Source organism: Alligator mississippiensis, chromosome 10 (assembly GCF_030867095.1).
Source record: "Alligator mississippiensis isolate rAllMis1 chromosome 10, rAllMis1, whole genome shotgun sequence".
NCBI lineage: Eukaryota > Metazoa > Chordata > Crocodylia > Alligatoridae > Alligator > Alligator mississippiensis.
The window spans coordinates 5,636,330-5,662,053 of NC_081833.1; the positions used below are offsets into that span (position 1 = coordinate 5,636,330).

At 43.8% G+C, this 25,724-nt stretch overlaps 1 protein-coding gene across 7 annotated transcripts in view; it reads right to left on the bottom strand.

Moving 5' to 3' along the window:
* The window catches only part of PITPNM2 (phosphatidylinositol transfer protein membrane associated 2), a 180,979-nt gene that overhangs the window by 84,994 nt on the left and 70,261 nt on the right, over positions 1–25,724 (bottom strand). For all 7 annotated transcript variants that reach the window (XM_014598468.3, XM_019486739.2, XM_014598469.3 and 4 more), the window contains exon 3: positions 2,503–2,676. In XM_014598468.3, coding sequence (XP_014453954.2) covers positions 2,503–2,580 — 78 coding nt within the window. In that variant the 5' untranslated portion in view covers positions 2,581–2,676. The remainder of the gene's footprint in view (positions 1–2,502; positions 2,677–25,724) is intronic.

Consider the following 25,724-nt stretch of genomic DNA (forward strand, 5'->3'; position numbering starts at 1 on the left):
AGATGTTATAGCTCATTTCTCCTCTGGGCTCAACAAAGTCCAAAAGAATAAAAAAATTGAAGTGATTTCTCAGGCTCAAAAAAAGGAGCTCAAAAAGCAGTGTTCTTCTCTGCTCCTTCTGAGTTAGCATGCCCTGATTTCTCTCTCAAAAGATAAAGCCTGTTCTTTCGCATCAGAACAAGGAAGGGACAGTTAACACAATTGGTACCTTTGAAGCGGAGATGGAACGGACACTTGGAGAACAGTATAAAAAAATAGAATATAACCTTATAATTTTATCCCAAGCGTGTCTCAACCCTTTTGAGCCAAAGGGGTGTTTAACTAAAAGCACTCGACATGCCTTGTGTCAGACGCTGCCCTGCACTACTCATGCACACACCACAGCATGTGGAAGTAAGGACCCTCTAAGGGGTAGAAGTAAGAGAGCTACCTGGACCTTGGGGACAGAGGTACACAGGAACCAAATGTTTCCTTACTTCCCTGCTGGAGCGGGTAGACAGGAAAGGGTCAAAGCCTCAGCTGAAGGCATCTTCCAACACAACAGTCAATAGCAGTCTTGAACTAGTGCAGTTTGCTGAAGCTGCAGCATGGCAGCAAATTTTGATAAGTGTGAAGCCGGGGATGGGCTGCGATTCAGAAGGGAGAGAAGTGTCTGACACATCAGTATTCTCCTGGGTTGATGCAACTAGCACCTCTTGCTCAAGGCATGCCACGCAGGCACAACCTAGTCCTTAGACAGTAAGCACCTCTTGACAAATGGTTACGGTCGTGCCTGTTACCAACCTGATAAAAGCTGTATTTGTGCCTCCTGAAGTAACAGCAGCAGACTTCCACTGTCCACTGAATCCCCCCACCCCCGTCACCAGCACCAACATCTGGCAGCAAACTTACTGTTAACCACGGCTCTTCCTCCATCTAAGAGCAGGTGGAAACTCTCCCACTAATGAGACTGTTCTTTGACAGGCTCTATCTACAGGATCCTGCTGGTAATTTTGCATAACTAATATGTTTCCCCGCTCAGCAGGGTTGTTATTTTATTTAAAAACGTGCAATCCATGCAATGTAGGGAAACATTACGATAAAAATCACTGACATTTTTGCAGTCATTTTAGATTCAACAGAAGCGCCCCAGAAATTAAGCTTTGGTAGAATTTTTTTTTTGTTATTACTTTATTCTAATAATAAAGGTTTGGGATTTTTTAATTACATCAATTTGTATGCCAATTAAATTCCTGTGCACAGCTTTGGTAATCAGGTGTAAGAATGAATGAATATTTTAAAAGGGACGCTGTCAAAAATAAAGTCACAATATAATAAAAATAATGTCTCATCATTCTTACTTTTATTTATTTACTTTTACCTGACATGCTGTTCATTTTAGATCCAAATGCGCAAAACTCATACCTCGCTGTAATCCTTAATAATTCCACTGACGCCAATGGAATTACACTGTGTGCCCAATGTCCAGCACGTATTATGCTGTCCCCCAAGACCTTTCTGCATTTCTTTCAGCGTGTAGGACAATGAAATCAGACTGGTTAATTTTACTGTGTTTATATTGAATGTCACTTTTAGGATTTTTGCTCTTTGGATTGGAGTTTGGATTTCCAAAATTGGCAAGGAATAGGCATGGAAGACTGAAGTTACAAAAACAATCTTTTCGCTGAGAACGCTTTACCCAAACAGACTATTTTCTTTGCTTACACGCAAACATTAAGCAGATGTTGTCAGCTTAGTTTAGTCACGAAATTTACCAAACTGACTGTAAATGTGTTTTCATAACTTTGTGGAGCAGTGGTGTTCCTTCACTAGCTCGCAAAACCGTTCAATCTGGTCTGTGGTGCTCCCCGCAGGTCCAAAAATCTGGTGGCAGGAGAGTGGAGGCACTGTTAATTATTCTCACAGCCACAGCAATTAATACTGCCGCTACTCCCCTGCCACTACATTTCCGGACCAGCGTGGAGCCCCACGATCTGGATGACATGGCCCCCCATGCCAGATCACACCGTTATACCATTGCTCTGCAGCTGGATCCGGCACATGGGATCACACTGACATGTCAGACTGCACTGGATCTGGCCTGCAAACCAATCCCATGCACAGGATCTGGCCCATGGAGCAGGAGAGGGTGCACATCACTGGTTTAAAAATCACTGAGTGATTTTTGTAGCTCCAGAAGTTATCCCATTTTTTCAAAGGTTAAGGCCCAGTGTTTCCCTCTACAGGAAACAACCACCCAAAGGAGTGAAACTTTCCAAGTTCATAATAGGAAAAAAGTCAGTTTTGCCAGTCTAAGCACCTCCAGCTGTTAATCTGTAAGAAAATGGTCTAATAAGTTTGAATTCAAAATTTAATTTTAATTTTTTTCCCTAAAATCAGGAGGACACCCCAGCTTTAAGGTTATGATGTTCTTCACCAAGACATCTCCTTTCCGTAGAGCCCAAAATTCCACTTTCATGAACTGGTCTACACCCGCACATGTTTAACTGAATCATTACTAACCTGTATCATGTACAGCTGGGCAATCCGATATTCTTCCACACTCATAGGAAGAGGAATACGATATTCTTTTATAAGCATCTTGAATACCACGTCTTTCTGTTTGTTCAGAAAAGTAACCCAGAAACACCTAGTAGAGGCTCCTTAAATAACAGTAAGTGAATACATCGAAGACTCCTGAAATAGAGAGAGAGAAACATGCATTTACTACATGTATTTATTTTACTAGAGACCATTACATGAGAAGAAATGCAAAGCCCATCAGTTTTACTATGAAATGGGCATCAAGCTGCATATAATCTTTGAGAAGAATTTTGATTTGCTTCAGGGGGTACTGTCAATGCTGTAGCTTCAGTAACTTCTGTCATCGTATCATAGCAGATCTCTGCATGCAACAGTATTTCCATGGCTGAGATGAGACAAAAGCTGAAAATTAAAAAGCAAAGCTTCTGCTGCAGGCGGGACAATAATATACCCCTCCAATGTCAGCAACGCAGAGATGCAGACATTGCAAGAAGTCAGATCTTCTTATCCTTTTACCTCTGATCTGCATCGAACAAAAGGCTAACTCCGAGACTTCCTCACCCTTACTAACACCAGGATGGAGAACTTAAATTAGAGCCCAACAAAGGGCATCTGTAAAAATTTGCTTTACTTCCCACTGTTATTCTTAACGACTGTCTTAACATGGCCTGTCCTTCTTCCTCCTCTGAAGTGTCCAGGCAAAATCCTCATTGAAATCAATGGCAGAACTCATTTTATACATCTGCAACATAAGATCACAGCACAAGACCAGATTTCAAGACAGAGCTGAACTCCCCCTCCCCAGCCCCTACCCCAATACATAGCTGTGCAACTTAACAAGAAAATAGGATTCATCAACACAAAGGCCTAACAGAGAGTCTCCAAGAGGACACTGCAGGCTGGGAGTGGTAGCAGGGCAGCAATACAAAAAAAACAGAGAGATGAATGGTGAGGAAGGGAAAGCTGAGAACGCTATATCGTGACCGCGAGGTGCTCTCCGGTAGCCAGCTGGGTGAATCTGTCTAGTCCCATAGGCAGATTATAACCAGTCTCATTCAAGCTAACACCAACCTCAGCAGCATCACAGGGGGTAAATCCTGTCACTAGAATAACACTGGGTTTCCTTTGTTGGTTTTTCTAAAAACAGTTCCCTGGTACATAAAACACCTGCTCCCAAATATAATTTGAAAATTAAAAACAAAAAAAATTAAAAAAAAAAAATCACTCTGTGCTCCAAAGGAGGCAGAAATAAGGTTACACAAGGGAACATAAATCTGGAGTTCCTGGCTGTTTGACTGTGCTAACTAAATAATATTATTTTAACTCATTTTTGTATGTAGCTGCACATATAGACACATACATATAAATATATAAATATGTCAAAACATTTCTCACCAAGTAGTAGAGGGAAAAATATGTAACCCTCATTCATCAGCCTACAACATGCTTACAGAAGAAATACACTGTAGTTATGCCAAAAGAGATAAAACACCCATCTGTAATATGTACTCTGGTTTCTCATTTTAAAAAATCAGTTGGATACTAGTTTGCAATATTTATTAGGCATATGTAGAAAGTTAGAACAAAATGTCCTGATATTAGAAAAACAAGATTTTGTTTCCTCTCTCCCCCTACATTTAAACAAAATACAGGAAACATAAGAAAACTTATCTTCCTATGCAAAAAGAGTGAAAAATATCAAATCATTCAGATTGAAAGGATGTTAAAGAAAACAACAAGAAAGAACAAATGTAAAGTCTCCAAAAGAAAACACAATGCAAGTCTCCTCTAGCAGGCGGCAGTGACGGACAAAAATCCTGTGTTCAAAGGCAGCTTTTAGAAAAGCAAGTGTGCAGAATACAGAAAATAAAGGACAGGCCAATTTCATGGTCAATAAACACACAAAAATATTGCACAAGACATTTTTTTTTAATTAATGTTTTTAGCAAGATTTGGTCAGTGTATTGTAATAACTGCAAGAAGGGCGCGCGTGCATGCGTTCAGCATCCTGACACATCATAATGCATGGATGCCCCCCAATGCTGAACAGTGGCTCTCAAAACGATCTATTCTTGTTAAGTGTGCCAGAGTTGCTCAATACTATAAAAGCACAGCTAATTACACTGCAAGAGCCACTAGTTTAATGCAGATAATACATTAAACGCTAACATTTATTTTGGCAACAGCAAATCCACAAAACCACCTGATCTAGTGGATTAAGCAAAGGACTGGGAGGCAAGGAGCACTGAATTTACTGTTCCACCTCTGTCACTGATATGCTTTCCTAGTATTCTGCATTCACACAGACATTTCCTGAAACTGTAGGCAGCTTAGAGAGATTAAGCAACATGCCCAAAGTCATTTAGTAAATCACTGTCAAAAGCAGCATTGGAACCCAGGCCTCCTGGCTCCTTGTCTTGTGTCTAAGCCATATCGTTTCCTTAGTGTGTTGCCACCTATGTCATTCACAAGGCCAGTTAGCCCCAACCCTGCACACAGTGACTGATGCGCCTTCATATGGATATAATGCAATTTAACCTGATGTGTGTGTCCACTGCACTGGGGCATCAGCTGGCCAGGCCATTTACACGGGGCCTCCAACTCCTTTAAGAGGAGACAATAAAGCAAACCTACCACGGCTCACTGACTCCTCCAAAATAAATGGCTTATCTGCCGCTGCATTATAGACAATTTGATTCTTTCCATTTTCCAGTCTGTTTCGTGCTATTTTATTGCCTTTAAATTATTGTTATTCCTGTCAGCACAACCCCTGGGACAACTTCTCTGACATGACAAACCCTAAAGGGAATAGTTCGGTCAAGACAGTGCTTCCTCCTGCCACACACACACACACACACACACACACTGACACACACGTCACCCGGACAAACACAAGTGCACACACAAATGTCTTCTCTCCCGCACCACCAGAATTTCTCTGACATCTAATCCTCCAGAAAAGTGTTCCAGAATGGGAAGGGGATAATCCTATTAAGTGGCTTTTAATTAATGCTAAGGAACAGAACAATCATATTTAAAAGAGCTGGACCCCAAGCAAAATCCTCAGGATCAGAAAAGAGCTGCCTACCCAAGAATTTAGGCTTCTGCTTTAGAAGTTTGGCTCCTATCTGAGAGTTAACAGCACATTTGGCAACGGGGGAAAAATACACTGAAAAATTAAGCTAAAATGTTTTTTCAAGTGTTTTGAAATGCTCTCACTCCCACCTTGGATACGTTAAGCAGCTGCCTGCCTTTGCTCTTTGCTTGCTGGTTAAAAGCAGGGTATGTCAATAGATTGTAAGAGGCGAATAAAACAAAAAATTGTGCCTGAAAAGCAATAAAAGTGGCATGAAACAAGTACCAAGATGAAAAAAAAAATGTGTTTATAATGAAGTGCCAGACAGGTAATCATTCAGGCAGAGTCAGTCTGCCAAGATGCAAGAAGGTTTATTTTATTACAGACTAACAAAAGGCATTCGAGCCCCAAGCACATACAGTAGCAACCACCAACGGCTTCAGCTTGTATTTGCCCTCAAGCGCCAGGCTCTTTGTGAAAACCATATCTGGTTCCCGTAACAGGTACCAGGCTGTCTCACTTCTCATTTTTTGTATCAGAGGTGCCAGCTGCTTTCCAAAAACCTTTTCAGAGCCAGTGAATATGGACTGCCCCACTGTTGCTCACCACCACCCATTCCTCCATAACACACCAGGACCAGATGATCTGCCCATCTGCAGCACGGCTTCACTGAATCCTGCCTCTGCTTTGGAGGCACGGCAGCGTTCTGGGCATTTATGAGGAAACGGTTCAAAAAAAAAAAAAACAACAAAAAAAAAACCCCCCACTTCTCATTTTCAGGCTCAAGCCAGTCGGCCCACTGCAGATAAGAGAGCTCCTGAGAGAGGAATAGCCAACGTTTACCGCATACCCCACGTCTCAGAGCAACATGACTTTGGTATCTGCAGCATATTCAACTCAAAGCATTGGGAATACTGCAGAGATAATGTTTTCTAATGCAAAGAATGAAAGCTTTCAGCATAACCACCAGTGAGAGGTCCGAATGCTGACTGGGCAGCTGGGAGTCCAAGGCTGCTCTGCAGGGAGGAGCAGATGAAACGCTAATTAAATCACGGGTTGTGCTGGGCGCACAAACGTAGATACACTCCCAACCCACACTTGTGCCCTGTCTAAAGTGGAATAGGAAGGGAGAGGGGTCCATAAAGATGTGGAATACGGCTAGTAGATAGCAACTGAGGCCACTGTTTCATGAACGGAGCATCTTGGTTTTGATTTTTCCAAGGTGCCAAACACCTGCAGCCAGCTCTGAGCAATCCAGAGTGGAGGTACTCGAAGTGAGTTAGCTAGCTGCAAGGAGGTTCACACGGCATGGGGAAAAAAAACAGCACACGTAAAAGGGCACTTCTGGGACCACTGCTATTTTTGTCGTGTGCCATTTCACGATCTGTACGTGCCGTTATTCAATTTATATGCAGAACCGTGGTAGCTGGACAAGCCAGACACATCGTTTCATACCTCAATTATTTTAAAATCAAGTTTCTAAAGCATCATAATTGGGCCTCAGAGTTTATGTCCTGCTGAGATGAGTCAGGTCAGTCCCACCTCTGAGCTATTGTTTCGGGGTTTCTGACGACTCGCATAGCTCAAAGCATTCAGTTCCAATTTTTAAAGTTGCCTTTGCAGCAATAAGAATTTAGAAACACTTAAAAAAAACCCTTAGGTTCTGCAGAAAACGAAATGCGTCAAGAGAACTAACTAAATCAGAACCTGAAGACGTCAAGAGACCTAACTAAATACCTCCGTCCAGCTCTCAAATGAGATGTTTGACATCATTGCTCCAGAGGTCTGAGCTGCCACTGCCCCCGGCACCTCACTAATACACTGAGGTTTCGGAAACTGCAGAAGAGTTTTATCAAGAGACTGATGGCAATTGATACTCTGTAATTAGGCAATAAGAGTTAACGTGTTGGGAACATAGCAGAGGCGTGAACTGAAGACCAAACCCTAACCAAGCTGAGTGGATTGCCTTAAGTTGTGACAAATTGTATCCTGGCTGGCTCCTGTCTGTTGTGTGCAAATGTGCCGAGGGGAGGAGGGAATCAAACTGGTAGATTCAAGATATCAAGTACCCTTTACAGCTATACTCCCAGCTGTGCTACTACAAGCTTTCTCAGGTCTCACTTCATCTAGTAATTTTTGGCCAGAGGATGGGGGAAGCGATTTAGCTGAGGTCAACAGGACTTGGGGACTGCATTCGATGATCTAGGAAGAGGCCTCCCCTCCAGTCTTACGTTTCTAGGAGCCCAGATCCAAGTCCTAGTCCAATGCCCTGAGCTCCTCAGCTAGACTACTCCCTTAACAGGTTCAGAAATGGGGAATTACTGAATGACCCCTCTTCCTGTAAAATCCATTTCAAGATCCCACTATCACTATATGTAGCTTGAGTAGCAGAGGATTTCGCCCCCAAATAGCATCTTCACAAGATTAGGAACTGAGAAGGCAATTAGCATGAAAACAACTGAAATATGTAATAACAAGGCAATTAAGGATGCTGAAGGAACTTGTAAAAGTATTATATAGAAATTGTTGGGTTTTTTTAATTCCACTTCCCTTGCCCTCCAGAGACTGTCCTCAGCTGATGTGCTTTCCCTTTACCCCCTCTCTTTGACAAGAGTCAGGTTTAAGATCCGTTTCCCTGCTGTCCCCACCAAGAGTTTGTTCCAACAGCATTGGACTGCTGAGGCTTCAGGAAATAAAAGTCTAACCCCCACATCCTAGCCACTCCAGCAGGTTTTCTTGTAAAAATCCTACTTACTTAGTAAGCAGGCAGGGGACCTCCGAGAAAAAGTAAGACCAAGACTGAGGAACAAGACTAGGATTGCAAAAGGGTACAAGTGGCCCACAGACAGACCAAGGCTGCTGGAAAGGATGGAGTAAAATGCAAGAGGGTTCCTAACAACAAAGTTAATGTTTGCCAAGTGCCATTCATTCATCCCTCATTTCAACTGCAGCAACATCTTTTTTCTTAGTGTTGACAAGTGCAATCTTGCCCTGCAGAGATCATTTTCCTAGCCCATTACTTTGACTGTCATCCTTGTCCTATTCTATCACAAACATGAGTAATGTGCTCACTGCCAAAGCCCTCCACTATTTCTCTCTACCCGAGTCATGTCCTCTCATTCAGTAGCAAGATGTCCATTCCCACCTCTGATCACTCCAACCTGCCAAACCCCATGCTCACTTGTTCCATTTCCAAACATGCGCCTTCCTGCTTTCTCTAATGCTATTCCCTCAGGCTCTCCATGAGCATCTGCAACACCTTTTTGTTCTTCAGATCCTTGGCTAAAGCTTTCCTTTGTCATGCGATCTACCAAGAACTTGACAATGATTAAATCACAAGTGTGCCATGACCAATGTCCTTAAAGCTGAACAATATTGTCCCCATACACCCGGTCCAAAACCAAACTCACGGTTTAGCAAGCAGTTCCAATCCCCGCTTTACTGTACAGAGCTTAGACATGGACAACGTACAGGAGACACCTCATGTCGCTGGAGAAGTACCACCAACGCTACCTGTGGAAGATCCTTCCAATCCAGTGGGTAGACACAACAACCTTAGACACACCAATGTTAGTGTCTTCTCACAAACAACCGCCACAAGCATCGAGGTGATGATCATCCAACATCAACTTCATTGGGCCGGCCACATCATCTGGATGTCTGACTCTAGACCACTGAAACACGTTTTTTTCTCCCAGCTCAGTCACGGTATATGCTCAAAAGGAAGGCAGAGAAAGCACTACAAGGACATCCTTACAGCCAACTTGAAAAAATGCAACATCAACTCATGGGAGACTACTGCTCAGGATCACCCCAAATGGAGGAAGAGTCTGCTGCAAGGATCTACTACTTCAAAACCTTACAATGACAACAGGAAACAGAAAGACAGAAACAGCAGAAGTGACACGTCTTGGACCGAATCAAGAATCTGGATCTACCCTATCTGCACGGAAGCACATGCCTGCATTGCAACAGAGTTGGTCAATCCTGGATCGGCCTTGTCAGCCACCTTTGGATCCACAGATAAGACGTTCAATGGAAGACAATCATCCTTGAGTGTGAGCAACTGCTGAAGATGATGTTCCTCTTCCATCTGGGGCCATTCAAATCATATTAAACATTTGAAAAACACCTTTCTATGCGATAGCTTTGTTACCACTACTCTTTATATAAAACACCTAAGATTACTACTTGCAAGTGGCTAGCACGAAAATGTATTTTTCCCCAGCTCCAGTGTGCTTCTCTCACGCACGCGAGAGCTCCTTGTAGGCAGTATCACTTTTGCTGTAAATGCTAATTAGCAAAGAAACTGACTACCTGAAAATACCTTCTAAACATCAGACGAGAAGGAAAACTTTTAGTATTTCCCTTTAAAACATACAAATATTTTAGGCATAAATGGATTCTGACATTAGCTTAAAAAAAAAAAAAAAAGTGAAAAATGTCTCCTTAAAGTCTTCAGTTCCAAAACCAGCTGTAGATCACACGTAAGAAAGAGGTGGGTCCCTCAAGAACATTGCACCACATTACAGAATCCCTGTGTAATTTGGCAAAATGCAGCAAGACTGGAGGTCTATGCAGAGACTGGAGCATGGATGGCCAAACCGATCCAGCAGCACTGGCAGAACTGCAAGGGGGTGGGGAGCACAAGAGCAGTGTCTGCTTTTTCCCGGTCTGGCTCTCACCTGAAGTAAAATCAGTCCCCTCACTTTCACAAGTACAAAAAGAAAAAAAAAAAATCAGGAGATGTGAGCACACGTAGAAGGTTATTGTACCAAGATGCAAGACTCGGAACAAATTTGTCAAGAAATCTAACTTGCAGATAATACTCAACTGGGGTAAGGATGCAGACCAAGATGACATGCCACAACTCAAAGAAACCTCTAAAAGAAAGAGCTGAGTTTACAGTGCTTAATCTTTTTTCCATTATTAGATACAATTTGACGTCATCTGCAGAATTTAAGACCCCATTGTAATGCAGACATTTATTACGACAGAAGGATGGAATCACTCCAAGTGCAATATAGCTGCACTGTAGCTATTAAATCTTGTTACAGTTCAGTGCACAGCCAAATACTGGCTTGAAGCAAAAAAAAGATTCATGAAATAGATGCTTTTGTTTAATATGGAGCTACAGTAGAGCATCTCAATGTTTTCCATTCACATTATTCCTCTGACTTTTGGATGGAGGAGTATTGCGTTTCCTTCCTTCGATCCTATTAATGACACTGCTTTTGGGAGCAACCGCAGTCCCGACTCTTCAGATTTTGTCATTCTAACTCAGGGGGATTCAATAGCAGAGAGTCCATTAGCCAAATGTTAGTCAGGAAATTAATGATTAAAAAGTTACATCATGCCCGGCGGTAATGCAAAAAATGTAATAATAAAGACAGACATTAACAATCTAATATGCACAGTGAAGTCATGGATCAGTTCAGAAGGAAAAAAAAATAAAACTAGCTTCAATCTCTTCCCTGCTGCTGGCTAGAATAAAGCTGGGTATAACAAGGAAAGCAGCTAAAAAATTAATATTAAAAAAGTTTCCAAATGTTCTTTATTTTATGCACAATTCAAGCTGCAGCCGCTACAATTGCCCAAGAGAGCTGATGGATGTCTTGCAGCAAAGCAAGACTCTGGTCACGTTCAACTCTCCCGAGAGCTAAGCAGATTCTGATTCTCTCCAAATCGTCCTTTTGCATCATGTTGCTAAAAATAAGCAAGTATAAAAATATATATGAAAAGCATTAAGAGAATGGTAAGTGTAGGGGAATGGCTGTAAATAGAAGCTGTAAGACTGCTGCCGGGAGGGGGTTTGCTGTAAGCAAACTGCAAATCTGAAGGGACGCGGAGAGAAGGAGAATGTGCAAGTATATTCAGTGGCATATCCGAGAGCTGCACACTGGTTTACAACATTGCCACTGGGAAGCCTCTGTCAATTGTGGACAGCAGCAAAGGAGGTAGGATGACCTGGCCAAGAATCCTCAGGGACAACTTTTCTGACTAAGGTGGCTGGGGAAGACTGCTGTTCCTATATACTCTCTGGTTCAGAGTTTCTCCCCTAAAGGAGTTTAGGGAAGGCTCTATATGCTGTTATAGTACTGCTTGGGCCAGTAAAGACCTTAAGGAAGTCTGTATTTATAGCCAAAACAGGTATAAGCATACCCTACACATCACCACCACCAAGGTGGTGCACATCCTACATCAGGGGTGGGCATAACACGGCCCTGTGGGTCGGATGTGGCCCACCAAGCCATTCTATCTGGCCTGCGGGGTCCCTAAAAAAATTTAGAAAATTAATATTTTTCCACCCCTGGCTACCTGTCATGTGGCCCTTGATGGCTTGCCAAAACTCAGTAAGCGGCCCTCCACCCAAAATAATTGCCCACCCCTGCTCTACATCAACACCACCATCAGGGAACTGATGAGTGTTTCGACGGAGAGCTCAGGGTGCAGGAGCCATCTGCACATTTGCTGGATACTCCCTTGTCCACGAGGGATCTTCAGTCAGGTACCTTTCCAAAGAGGTGAAGATGGAAAGCCCAAGTCTGCAGTGCTCACATGCTCAAAATCTCTTTCAAAGCTATGGCATTGAGCACTAGAGTTCACAGAAAACAGGGATATAAGAAACCCTAAGAGGGATCCGCTACACCTAAACCATTCCCAACAGATAGGTGTCTAGCCTGCTCTTACAAACCTCCATTAAGATGGTGGGATCCCCATCCTTAGGTCATTTAGTGTATCCCTAGGAAAAAAGCCTAGCCTGCAGCAGTTAAGAACCGCTGAGTAAAATGGGATGCTTTGTTCTCATCTATTCACAGATTTAAAAAAAATAAAATAAAAAGGACTAAAAAATAGCAAACCTGAACACTGTCGTTGGTAAAGGAAATTTTCAAAGGCACTGTTTAAATATGGTCTTATAAAATAAAATCCGTTACGCCTTCACCCTGGAGTCCTCACCTTAGGGACACGATGTTCCACTGGTTTATAGTGAGCAGTCCCCACTTTGCCTAAAGACAAAACAGGGAAAGAGAAGGCAGACACTAGCTATCCCATACAAAAAACTGCCTCGGCACCTAAAATTCTTGTACAGGGAACAAAGAGGGGAAGGGGAAAGCTGACTTAGCAGAGGCTGAAGAACAATACAGTACTTGAATTGAGATTCAAAGTACGTGGCCTTCTCACACTGTAGTGGTAAATGTTTAATAGCGGTGTCTGTTGCTTCTTTCATCCATAGCACCAACAGATTAACAAGGTTTCACTTGCTGCATAATGCCTTTGGAGTTTCAGGCTTGAAAATAATTACACTGAATATTTCATAAGTGCCTTTGAAAATGATATTTAAAAAAAAAAAAAGAAACTTGTGTATGCCTCTCTTCATCATTGCACCGGGATAATGAAGGCACATGGATAATCAATAACTGTCTGATGTATTCATTAATCAGGAGGATTTGGGGAGCTGGGGGGTTTGAGAGTTTATTCATGCCAAGTGACATGGCATTTTTACACGTCAGGTCTTATTGCTACTGCAAATCATTCCTAATACTGGCTGCAACATGGAACCCAGCCTCTAATAATGCTTAAATAATTGATGGGTTTCCAGGATATTTTCAGCTAAGCAGATTGCGAGCTAAACCAGAGTCATCCAAATTGAGCCACACTGATAGACTGGTGGGATTTCTTCTCTGGGCTGCAGAGCAAAACATGCTGCTTCTCGCTAACAACTCGCATGCACATGTGTGCTCGCCAGCTGCCAAGCAGTCCTCAATCTTTCACTAATATCTGCACAAGTTGTTACCCAAATATTGCCCATTGATTAATTAGGATCAAAATAATAGAGGGGTGAACCTCTGTTTCAGCTGAGCTGTGCCTGAAACCACTTTAAAAACACTCCCCTAATTTGAAGTAAAGCTCGAGATGAGACTAGCCCCACCCCGCATAAAGGAACAGCAGCTCTTGGGTCACCAATGCTTTGGTGCCTAGGATCCACCCCTGGCTGCTGGAAGAGTTGTTGGGATGGAAGGGCAGGCATGCCTTAGTCATGTCTCCTTTCCCTCGAGCACAGCCTTCGCATTGCAAAAGGGGTGGTTCAGACAGTGACCCAAGAACTGGCCTAATGCCTTTCGGGAGCTGCGCTACGTCATGAACGGATGACAGGCAACAGTTCTGACTGCGTGTGTTGCATACTGCCGCTTGCATGATGGCAGTGGGGCTTAGGGGTGCACCAATAAAGATATTCTTGGCCAATACTGATAGCGAACGATTAACCAATTGTATCGGCCGACGCCAATGCAATAACCAATATTTAGTAAAAGTGCAAGGCATTTTAAATTACTGACATAAATAAACCGTTTTTTTGTTTGTCTTGCATTTATCTCATACATGCCTCTTGCCTGCTCCGGCCCTCAATGAGGAAGGCAGCACAAACCTTATTCCCATGAACAACACCTCCTGGCCCACAGCTCCTACCCACCTCCCTGCTCCCCGCACAGCCCAGGTAGACAGGGCAGACCCTCATGCGGACAGCAGCACCAGGCACGTTTGAAGCCACAGAGCATGCTGCTGCCTCAGCGCCAGCAGGCCCTGCACAGCTGAGCTCCTGCAGCTGCCAGGAAGAAGCTGCTTTTGCAAAAGCACCTGGTGCCCAGCGGAGAAAAATGTCCCTCGCGCGGTGCCTTACCCTGCCCATGCGCAACCCCAACGCTCAGGCCCCTGCTGCGCACGCAGCGCAGCCACGGCAGCAGCAGCACGAGCTGGTAAAGGTCCCTTTGTTGCTGAGCGTGGCATGCTGTGACCACTCCCCACTGCTGCTCCCCCCTCTGCTTGCCGAGACCTGTAGCCTGCCATGGGGGACCAGACTATACTCACCAGGGTGCTCTGGGCACACGACCGTAATTATTGGCTAGCAACAACCAAAAAAAAGCCAATAGCAAATAGTGTCATTTCTCCATTTATCAGTGCCAGTCCGATAGCCCACCGATCTATCCGTGCACCTCTAGTAGGGTTTGGGAGTCCCTAAGAGTGGAAGAAAGGCATCCTCATCCTAGGGCAGGTGAGTGCTTGCCCCTGCCAGCATCTGAGGATGTTCACTCACCAAGGAGTACTGCAGCTGATGCGAGGTTTGCAGCCCAATAATTTCTCATTTTCTGATGCACTAAGGGCAAAATGTTGCCACTTCTCTCAAACCAAATAGTGAGCAGCATCCTCCTCCTCCTCCAGCACTTATCATGTACGTTTCCCTGAATTGCTGTTTTTCTGATGGCACCAATTCATACCAACTGAACTATAAAAAAAATAAACGTTATCAAATCCTGGTTCCACGCTACAGCATCTCATTCTGGAGATGAGTGTTTTGATCGATGTTACTTCTTTTGCAGATACCCGCTACAAGGGACAGCCCTGAGTTACAGGATGTTAGGATTTTGCTCAGTATCTGATGAAGTAAACTGCTGCTTATGAAATCTTATGCATCGCTGATTTAGTTAAGTCTACTAGTTAGTTTAGTTAAGTAGGCAAATCTACCCTACCTTGTGCCTGATTTCAGACTAACTCAGCTAACCCCCTCTCTTTTGCACTTCACCCATTTCTAATCTTGTACTAGGTTCTCTTGGGGATGCTCAAAGAAAGTCTCATGTTCATATGACTGCTCCTTCTCCCTCTCATTGCTGCCAAGACTTTGTAGTCAGCTAGGATCTCACGTGACTGCCAATCTGAACGAGCCTGTAATCAACCACCAGGTGTAATCTAAGACCTAGAAACAGAGCTCGAGAGTGAAGTCACGATGTGAATGTTTACAAAGCAAGAGCTATTCATGTTTGAATGCCACTTTTGCTGATGCCCTTCCTAAATTCAAATTCACTACAGAAGAACCATTTATGTTTCTAGCACAGTTTGAATCACCATTACCTGAAGACATTTCTAAAGGGTTAAGGACATCATTCTGCGTCCTGTACCAACAGTCAAACCAAATGCAGGAAGTAAGTGCAGTGCAGACTGAAGGCCACAAACCTCAATATGCATAAAAAGCCTTCAAAACAAGCTCTGGACAGCACAACTTTGCATGCTGTTCTTCAAACCAAAAATATTATCGTTCTTAAGTCCAGTAAACTGCTGAGCAACATCCTTTATAAACCACAGTGGATTAGCTACAGTCCTACCTATGGGCCAAAAACCATTGCTTGTTTGCATGGCTTTCCTCTTCTGCATAACTATGGCAGAGACGCATCCTTTCACAGCATCTGATGAAGTGAGTCAGCCCACGATAGCTTGTGGGTGGGTGGGTGGGTGCTCATGTGTGCGTGCGTGTCCGCACTCTTTGATTAGTCTAGAAGGTACAAATCTAACCTGCCTTTCATAATTATAGCACCCATCCAAGGTCCACTCATACAGGTGTTTGTTTTCCATTCCAGCAGCCACAGAAAAGTCCCCAATTAATGCGAAAACTTAGTAAAAAGCCAAATTTGTTCCAGACAGAAATCTGTTAAGACTCCATTTAAACCAAAGGACTTTCTCAACATTTATGGTTCTGGAAATGAAAGCAGGACCAGGCCTTCAACTGAAACCCCCCTGGAGTGAGTATCTTCAATAGTTTGTGCATGACTCAGGATGGCAACCGTGCTTCATAATTAGGCACAGTTTATCACACTGTTACATGGGCTGTCTTAGGGAAGAGAAGAGAAGACCAGAAGGACATTAAAAAAGGAAATTTTTTTCAAGCATATACCTGTATTTCTCAGTAGGCCTCCTGGAGAAAGTTAATAAGACATCCAGCAGCAGGTGCGATTGCAGAGTTTCTAAGTCCGAAGATAGTAGGAAAACTTCTACTCCAGTTCACACTGCTCCAGAGTCAAAGGGCAGCCTCTTACTGGGATCCATCCACTAACCATTAGAAGCCAGCAGGAGTTTGCCCTTTGACAGCAGGAGCTGCAACAGGCTCTTTTTTTGGCTGTGCAATTGCAACAGCTCTCTCTGCCCAGATGGAAGTCCAAATTATTAATTATTTTATGCATCTGAGAGGCCACAAGATCTTAGCAGCAGTGACAACCGGTATTTCCATGTCCCCTGACTATAGTAAATGAACCTGTAGATTCTTACACCGTCTTGTTCTGTCACACTAACTCAATCCAAAGGCTCTAGAGGAAGGACTCTATAGCACATATCTATACAAAAAATGACATCCAGGATCCTGAAAAAAAAATGGTAGAGAACCCAACATGATTTCTCCCTCTAAGGTCTACATGCAGGGCTAACAAGAAAGGTCTGGCTGCAAGCTGTTTTCCATGAAACACCCTGGAGTGCTATCTATCCATAGTGGCTGTGCAGTGATTGAACACCAGCCATGGTTCTGTCTCTCCCTGGAATAGCCTTGTAATGACTCATTGACAGTCTTATTCTGGTGAGAAGGATTTTCCCTGAAAATATCCTAAACAGACAATCCATGAGTGAGACATGGTGTGGTATACAAAGCTAACTAGGCTCTGGATAACATCAAGAAATCAAACCAGAAGGAGATTTGCAGGATTTGCAGGGAGAAGGGGCGGGTGGCAATACGGAAGGCCTGGGGTTTTGTTTCCTCTATTCCCATTTGGGGAATAAAGATCGCAAGAACCCTTGTGACAAGGTGGTTAATCCTGCACAGCATCTTTCCAGCCAGGGTTTGGACTGCCATTTCAAGCCAGAGCCCCTTTTCCTGCTGGCAGCTGTCAGGCTGATTAAGTCCCTCCCCACACCCAGTCTAACACCCCTCCCGGCTTCTCAAGACTCTCTCAGCAACCCTCATTTCCCTTGGACACAGGGATATTAACTCAGGAAAGAGAGACGAGAGCAGCCCGGATGGGGGGTTGCTTTTCTTTGTGCTGAACAATGCAGGAAATGGGACCCGCTGACTTTCCGCTTCAGGGAGCCTGACCTCAGGTTTGAGCTCCAGCTACTGCTAGGTCTGAATTCATGTCTGGTTTCTAGCTAAAGGAAGCCTGCATTTTCATACCATGCCATGCAAAAACAACTCAGCTCTGCGCACATTTGAAGTTCCTGTTTGGCTAGCTGGTGAGAAGGCTACCCCAACATGTTCAAAGCCTGCACCAAGTATCCATCAGGGAAAGCAAAGCAACATCCTCCAACACCTGCTGGAGGTGCCAGCTCACGGTACCTTGATGAAGCTTAATGCTGATGATAATTCTATATACCAGACCATACTGCTGAGAAGCCACATCCTTTACAAGCATCAATTATGCGCGAGACTTCATTATCCCCCAAATGTTTCTAAAAGTCCCAGGATTTTCAGAAAACTTTTTATTTTCTAATATTTCTGGCGGGGTACCTGTTTACTGCTGCCATCTGTGCCACTCAAAATAGATAAGTTTGCCACGTGGGGAAAATGAAAGTAGAAGAAAGGCATTTTGGAGACACAACACAGGAAGTGAACTGGACTTGCATTCTCCATATGCAGAAATAAACTGGAGACACAAAAAGACACCAGATGTAGATTATGCAGCCATAGAGGACTGGAGGGACATTAAAGCCAAGAATATATTTTGCATTCATGCAAACACTGGAGACAAGTGAAAGGGCATCTGTGGAGAAAACCTGCAAAGGACTCTCATGATGGAGGTGCAGACAAATTTCCTTTTCCTACTTGCTGATTATGCTTTAAAAAAGAAGTCACCTCTCCTATTTCTTTTCACAACACCCCACTCATCTTCCCTTAGAAGCCCTATACTTCTCCATTACCGCAGACATCTGTCTGATAATTCCCTATAGCAGAGATGAGCCTTCACAAACTTCATCTCAAAAAAACACCTGCAGCCAAGTCAATCACAATAAAACACACAGGTGCAGAGACAGAGTTGGGTTAGAGCAGGTTGATTATATTGCAGAAAATGATGCTGTTGGTCCCAGAGGGAAGCCAGCTGTGCTTTTGTATCTTTACCTGGCACAAGGCATTTTGAACTGAAAGTACAGCATGTTTCAGCACGGGGCTAATAAACTCTTCTCTAAATTAAAGTTGGTTCCTGTTAAACAAGCCCACATTTGTTTGGTTTCCTTGCTGCGATGTAAACAGCATTCAAACAGTATTTTGCAGAGATCAGCTGTCACACAGAGCACGCTGGAAAAGGGGAAGAAAACAGTGTCTAAGGGATCACATTAATCCATGCGTGGTCTGCACGCCTTCATTAGAAACCCCCTAAGCAGGGCCACAAATAACTGTTTTTGTGCCCCTGCTTCTTAAGCACGAGTGCAAACTCGACTAGCTCAGCTGTTATGAGGAGACGTATTGGCTTTTTCAGTGCGATTTTAAAGTTGGTTGTCTGGCGTGGCAAAAAACCACTCCAGCATTGAGCACAGTCTGAAAAGCAAAAGTCACGAGACAGACACCAGAGATGAACGCTGGGGAAAGGCTGAAATGCCATACTGCCATATTATTGAAGCACCCATCTCTCCCAAAGCAGGGGAGGAGGAAACAGTGATGGGGAACCCACAAACACCACAGCAGGAGAAATGCCAGGTTGGCCCCTACTGCAGTCCTTGCAAGGTTTTCAAAACTCTTTGCCAACATCAGGTGCCACATGGTCCTTATGAAATAGGACAGCATCATTTTTCCTAATTCACAAGTGGGGGGGAAGGAAGGTGCAAATTAAAGTAGTTATTCAAAGTCACACAATGGGCAATTAAACTGGGAATAGAGTTCAAGGCCTTCTGAGTCCCCTTTTAGAGTTTTGGCCATAAAACAGTCAAAAAAAAAGAAGAGAAGTCAAATTCCACTGATAATAATTCTGCAGAACCAAAGTAATTCCCTATACTTCCTTTGCCAATAAACCAGAAATAAAGCCAAACATGGGTTAAAGAGGCAACAGACATTTTACTCTTTAAGATTTGCTGACATAGCATGGGACTATTAAGAATTGCCAGGGAAATGGATCATTCCTGGAAAGTGTCAGTTAATTGGATCCTCACTTTCAGAACTAATAGTTTTCTTTATATGCCCATATAATCTTCACTGGCTAACACACCAGTTACAAGGTGCCTGCGAAAAGGACTTTACCCTTTAAAACTGCTTTCATTAAAAAAAAATCATCCTGGGCTCATGCCCCTTAAAATATGGCACAGGCATCCTTTAAGGGTCAGGATGCTAGTGCCACTGTCTGTAGAAAAAAAATGCTTTGGAATAGTTCGCTTGCACCCTGCAAATCTAACTTCAGCATCATAAACAGAAGAAACAAATTCTCCAGGACAATACAACATGACACTAATGCTTTACCCACATGGCAGCAAATTCATTTATGATGTCCACGGATGGATGTTCAAGCCCTCTACCCTCAAAACTAGCACTGAAATAGTGGAGTAGCTCCCTTCTCCAACGCATCTAAAAACAGTCGCATCCTGAAGACAACGGGCTCCTCCGAGAGACTGGCAAAAGTCACCTGCACCCAGAACAGTCACTTTACCATTCATGTTACACAGGCACACAGGAATGAATTAATTTTCCATCCATCAAATCCATAAGCTCAAATTTAGGACCAAGTGTTAGTCTCCTCTTCAGCATTTTACTTGTTTGGGTCAGACAGTGAACATGAAAACACCCACCCCAGCCCCCAAACTGCCATCTCAGCTGCTCTAAAACACAAAGTCCAATTTTTTGTTAAGATTTCCCTTGCAGCTAGATATTCTGTGCCAGGTTTCATCAGAGAAAAATCTTTCAGAGGGCTCGGGTCAGCCATTAACTATAGCAGTTTCGGTGCTGCACCATACTAAAGTGTTTCCCTAGGGGCAGATTCCTTGTATCTATTGACCAAGTCCATGTCAGTCCATGTATTTTTATTTCTCAAAACAAGTTGGATTTCAAGACATTTTACCCTCTGTTTAAACACACATGCACACAACCCACTAGCTAAGGGCAGCCCTACAACAACGAGCCAGTGTGTGTGCATTCACGCGTGTGTGCACACATACTACAGATGGAAGCAATTTAGGAAGGACTGAAACCCAAATCTGTTTCCCGACTTCCAAGGTTCACATAAATAGGAAAACCGTTCACGCTCCCCTCCCCCACCCAAAATTCATGAGTAATATTTGAGAGGCCTTTGTAGAAAGCACTGTAAAAGGAAACTGGGTGAACCCAAGCCTGCAAGGGTCACCGCACAAAATTATCTTTTTTATTAGAACAGTTAAAGGAAAGAACGAATCACTGCTCCAGGTTGACAGGAGTTGAAGTCTTCTAGGCAGTCGAAGGGCTTTCTACAGAAATGCAGGCAGCACTGGAAAGCCAAACTCCGTAACACATGATTTAAAGTTGAGCTCTGGTGTCTGAGAGGTACATCCTATACTGCTTTATATACATATTGCCTCCTTACCAGTTTATGGTGTTGCCTCTCCTTCCCCCACGCCACAGCTCCCACCTTCAGGCTGAGATCTCTCTCTGTGAATCATATCTTGTGCGGCTGTCGCAGTTTCCTGTCCTGTCCTGTCCTTTCCGGTTCAGCATTTGGCTTTTTGGCTTGCCCGCTGCTTGCGTCTTGAGCGTTTCTTCGTTCCTGACATTATGCTTTTAAATGTCAGTATAGCTAATAGGAAATAGGTCTCATGATCCACCATAAGAGATGGTACACGCCATTCGTTGAAGGAGCGTTACGACTGTGGATGAAGCTGCTTCGTGTCTAATAGAAACACCGACCCAAGCTGGATACCGGACTTTTGAATTTAAGGCTGTAATGTGTCAGCCTGCTTGCAGTTGTGTGCATGGAGGTGTACTGCTGGCCTCTAAGCAATGGCATCAAAACAGCTCATCTATCAGTAAAAATTAGCTGCTAATGGAGAGCTCCCACTTGTTCTTGTGCCTTGAGCTTTGGAAGTGGAAAGCCTCCAGATGCCAATACCTTTTGCTGCTCGGAAGCGCTGTGCATTCCCCTTAGTCTTAACAGCCTCCTCCGGTTAAGGAGTACAAAGGGCTCTACCAACATTTAATTAGGCCTGAAAATAATTCTGCGGCAAATTCTCCGGCTGAAGAAATTTTACACCCATTTTATAGATTAGCAAGCTGAAGTTAGACGGGGTGATAGCTGTAATTTGCAGGTGCTCAAGGACTTTCATGCTCGTTCACCAAACAAATCAGCACCAGAGCTGGAAACAGCATCTTGGAGTCCCTAGTCCTAAAGCACCTGCCCACCACACTGCCTCATTTTATTGACTCATCGCCAATAGTTCTGAATGCTGATAACAAAACGGGAAACTCAACGTAACCAGGAAGCCAGACGCTGCACCAGTTCTTTCTGATCTCAAATTTGCCTACACTGATTTGACCTGATCGACAAAATGCATTGACACGAGTGGCTGTGGATGCAGCATAGAAGGAAAACCTTCTAGAGGGGACCCCAAACAGGTCTGAATCGCAGCACTACGAACAAAATTCATTACCGCTTCAAAATGGATTAACAGGCATTAGAACTAAGAAAATGCTGGAAGTTGGCAAAACTGAGAAGCATAATAACAATTTGGTTTCTAATGACCTTTTCTTAATGGTAAACCCTAGCTTACTGTGGGAATTAATCACACATTTGCAATGTGTGAGGCAGCTTTGCTAAGTCAAAAGTTCAATTTCTGTTTTCCCCTGTGAATTTTCCCTCTCCTGTTCCAGGAACTCTGCTCATTGCTTTTTGGATCCATCGTAACAGCGGCAGACAACAGAAGCCAGAAAACAGCATAAAAATGCCATGGCCAGCTTTTTAAAAAAGGTAATGACCGATGACATCCACTGCAAATAACAACAGATACACAACAACATGCTTCAGGACACATTCATTGCTGCTCGAGTCAGGAAGGAAATTCCCTGAACCTCTTACTGTACAGCATCGTACACGTGGCCAGACAGGGCTTGCATTATATATTGGCCATCGCAGGATACACCGCTCGGGGGCCAGTGCAGGAAATACTATGATTCCATGGTTTGTTGCTCAAGAAGCCATTCAGAAGGAAACAGGTGTTTTAACAGATTTCCTTGCTATTTCAAAATTCACTCTCCAGGATACAGCTACACACGTCTTTAGCAAGTTCACCACCGCCTTGCAGAGCATGCCAACCCACACTGCCTGCTCCTATCGCCCTTTATATAATTGCCTTTGTTAACAATCTGTTTGAAAGGGGAGGCTGTAGTGCATGTCCTTCAAACAGGTAATCCTCAAGCTTAGCTGGGGGCTCCAGATCTCATTTATAATCTTGATCTACTGCCTCCACATGGGGAAGAGACGTGGAAATACTAAACTGTTTATCTGGTAGCAAAGATAAACTCAATCAGAACAACCCATGAGTAAAACAGGCCATGACCCACTAGTCCATGCTCTGGCCCCAATCTGCTGCCTCCTAACACTTCACAGCATCTTTCCAACCTCTTTTCATACATGTTTTAATAAAGCCTAAAAAGCAAGGATTTTGCTGGATACTGGCACTGCTTGGCTCCTGTCTCCACAGGCAGGATACACATGCAGGGTGCTTAAAATGCATTTTCTGCTCTCTTTTGTTGCCTGGGAAACCATTCTTTAAAAAAGAAAAAAAAAGACAAAAATTGGTTGCCACAGCTTGCTGGATGTGAAGTGACATGCATGTTCATTTAGGTTACTGGAGTGCAAACTGTGCAGAAAAATGTCAAGATATCAAAAGATGCGGGACAAACAGCAAACTGCCAGACAAAAGGCACCAAAAAGCCTGCAGCTTTCTGGGCAAATCCTCAGGAGAAATAGGGTTCCTCAAGCTGGATCTCGATCTTAGAAACAGCATCTCGGCTCTAGTGCATGGCCTCCAGTTTTTCAAAGTGTCCGCCATTAGTATACACACGTTCTCTGTTTGGGTAGACTGATTACTTCTGGTTATATACATCTCTGAAGTGGTGAAGCAGAGACCTAATAAGTCATTATACAAACTGATTAACAACTGGCTTGGATTTACTCTTGGAGAATTACAGAGGACATGATGGGGAGAGTATAAGGGCTATTCTTCAAGGACATACATACCTGAGAAACTACCAGTACCTCTAGACTATATGTCCAGTCTCACCCTTTGCAGAAGCTGTTGGGTTTTTTTTGTTTTGTTTTTTTACAGTCAAAATTGAATCCAATTAAAAGTGCATAAGGGTTTAGTTGCTCTGCTCATCTGATCCACGATTCCCAGAAGCGATTCCACAATCACGATGAGGGAAATATGCAAACACACACGGTGATGACTGCCGGAAACAGAATCCGTACTTTCCTCCGTGTACCATGTGGGTCAGACAGCCGCCTGACAGGTCTTGTTTGCAAGCACAGCTGTTTACGGGTGGTGGTGATGGTGGGAGAGAAGCAAGGCAGCAGAAATAAGACGGCAGTCAGCATTTGCAGACAGTAAAAGCATTAGCAGTATTTTTCTTTGTAATAAGTAGAGGTCCCACAGCCTTACACCCAGACCTTATTTGTGAAATAACTGTTCAAGCCACTGAGTTCAGGTGTTAATGCAAAGAATAGAAATGAGTCCCTTGGGTACAGGCACTGTATATAGTGTATACATTTTAAGCCACAAGACTTCTAGGTACATGCCTTTTTAAAAGGCAGCATTGGTACAGACAGGAAACACATTTACAGGGAAATGTTTAAATTGGGCAGACACCAAAAGAGTCTGCTCTCAGCTATAAGCATCGTACCCCACCTTTTACATTTCTACAATGTTTTCCATCCCCCAAGACCCTTTATAAACTATATATACACAATGCCAAAGAAGTGCAGCTACCCATGGCAAATTGGCTCACAGCCGTAGGAGAAAGAGAGATGTGATTTTTTTTTATCCTGGAATCCCTTGAAATTAAAAAGGGTGAAATGAAAGGGCAAAGTCTGGCTCCAGTGGAGTACCCACAGCAGCTTCCTAGTGTTGGTGCAGAGAAATGTTCTGAGATGCCTGCTACACTACAAAAAGATGAATGGGCTGGACAGATCCTACTGGAGTTTGAGCCTGGATCCTGGAAGGGTAATGCCCGTGAATATTCCCACATACTCCTTTTTCAGTTTCTCCTCTGATGCATCAATGATTACTAGGCCTCTATAAATCTTCTCTGACTTTTCTTGTGCCCCGTATCAAAAAACATTGCAATTTCTTAAAAAGGAGCATCCATCAGCGCCAGTTCATTAGATGACAGTGCTTCCCGGGGCATGCAGCAAGGTGTGATGGCTTGGTTGTCATTTTAGGAAGAGTCTAGGTCTGAGGCTCTGATGAGAGGGGAAAGCAAAAGCAGATGTTCTTGGGGATCCTTTTGGACAATGTTTATTGCAGGATTGCCTTGCAATCGCAGGTGACTAGACTCGAGGACCTGAGAGGTCCCTTGCAGGCTGTGTCCCTATTAAACAAAGCCAGATCTCTGCCCCAGCCGAGGTCCAGATGTAGAAGACACACCAAGCTCAGGGACACGAGAAGAGCAGCATCACAAGAGGCAGGATATCAGTGAGGCAACCTACAGTACTTAGCACGTACAGGGCTGTCTTCCAAGGCCTCCATTTGGGAGCCGCACTTGGGACATCACTAATTAACAACAGAAGTGGAACAGCAACAGCGGTCCGTGGGTGAGGCATACTTGGGTCTAATATATGGGACAGCTAAGAGATTTGTATCTGTGAACAGCTTTATTTCAAGAGATTCAAGGTAAGGGGAGGGAAGGCTGACAGGCTAGGACAGAGGATTTACAATCAATAGATGGCCAGAGAAATACAATACTGTTCCCTCTTCAGTGAAAAGTCCTGGCCAGGGCTTCAGTCAGCAAGGAACTGAGCCCAGAAAATCCATCCCAGGTTTCATACTGAGCCCAGTGCATTATAGGACAGGTCTTTGGGAGATGGAGCGCTGTGCAGACACCTGGATAGGGGAGGCACGATCAATACAGCTCAGCCTGTGGATCTGCCTATTGATGGCCCATGCCTTGGCAAAAACAAGCAATCAGAGAAGCAGAGACGGGCTTACCGGGGAGGACAGACAACCACACGGGAACCAGAACAGAAACACCATGCACACACGGACACACACCTTACATTTATTGTGACCCAAGGCCCCAGTGCTTCAATGAAATCACATCGACAGGCTCTGCCTGGCTGAAGGAGTCTGTCTGCATGGATTTCATGGCAGG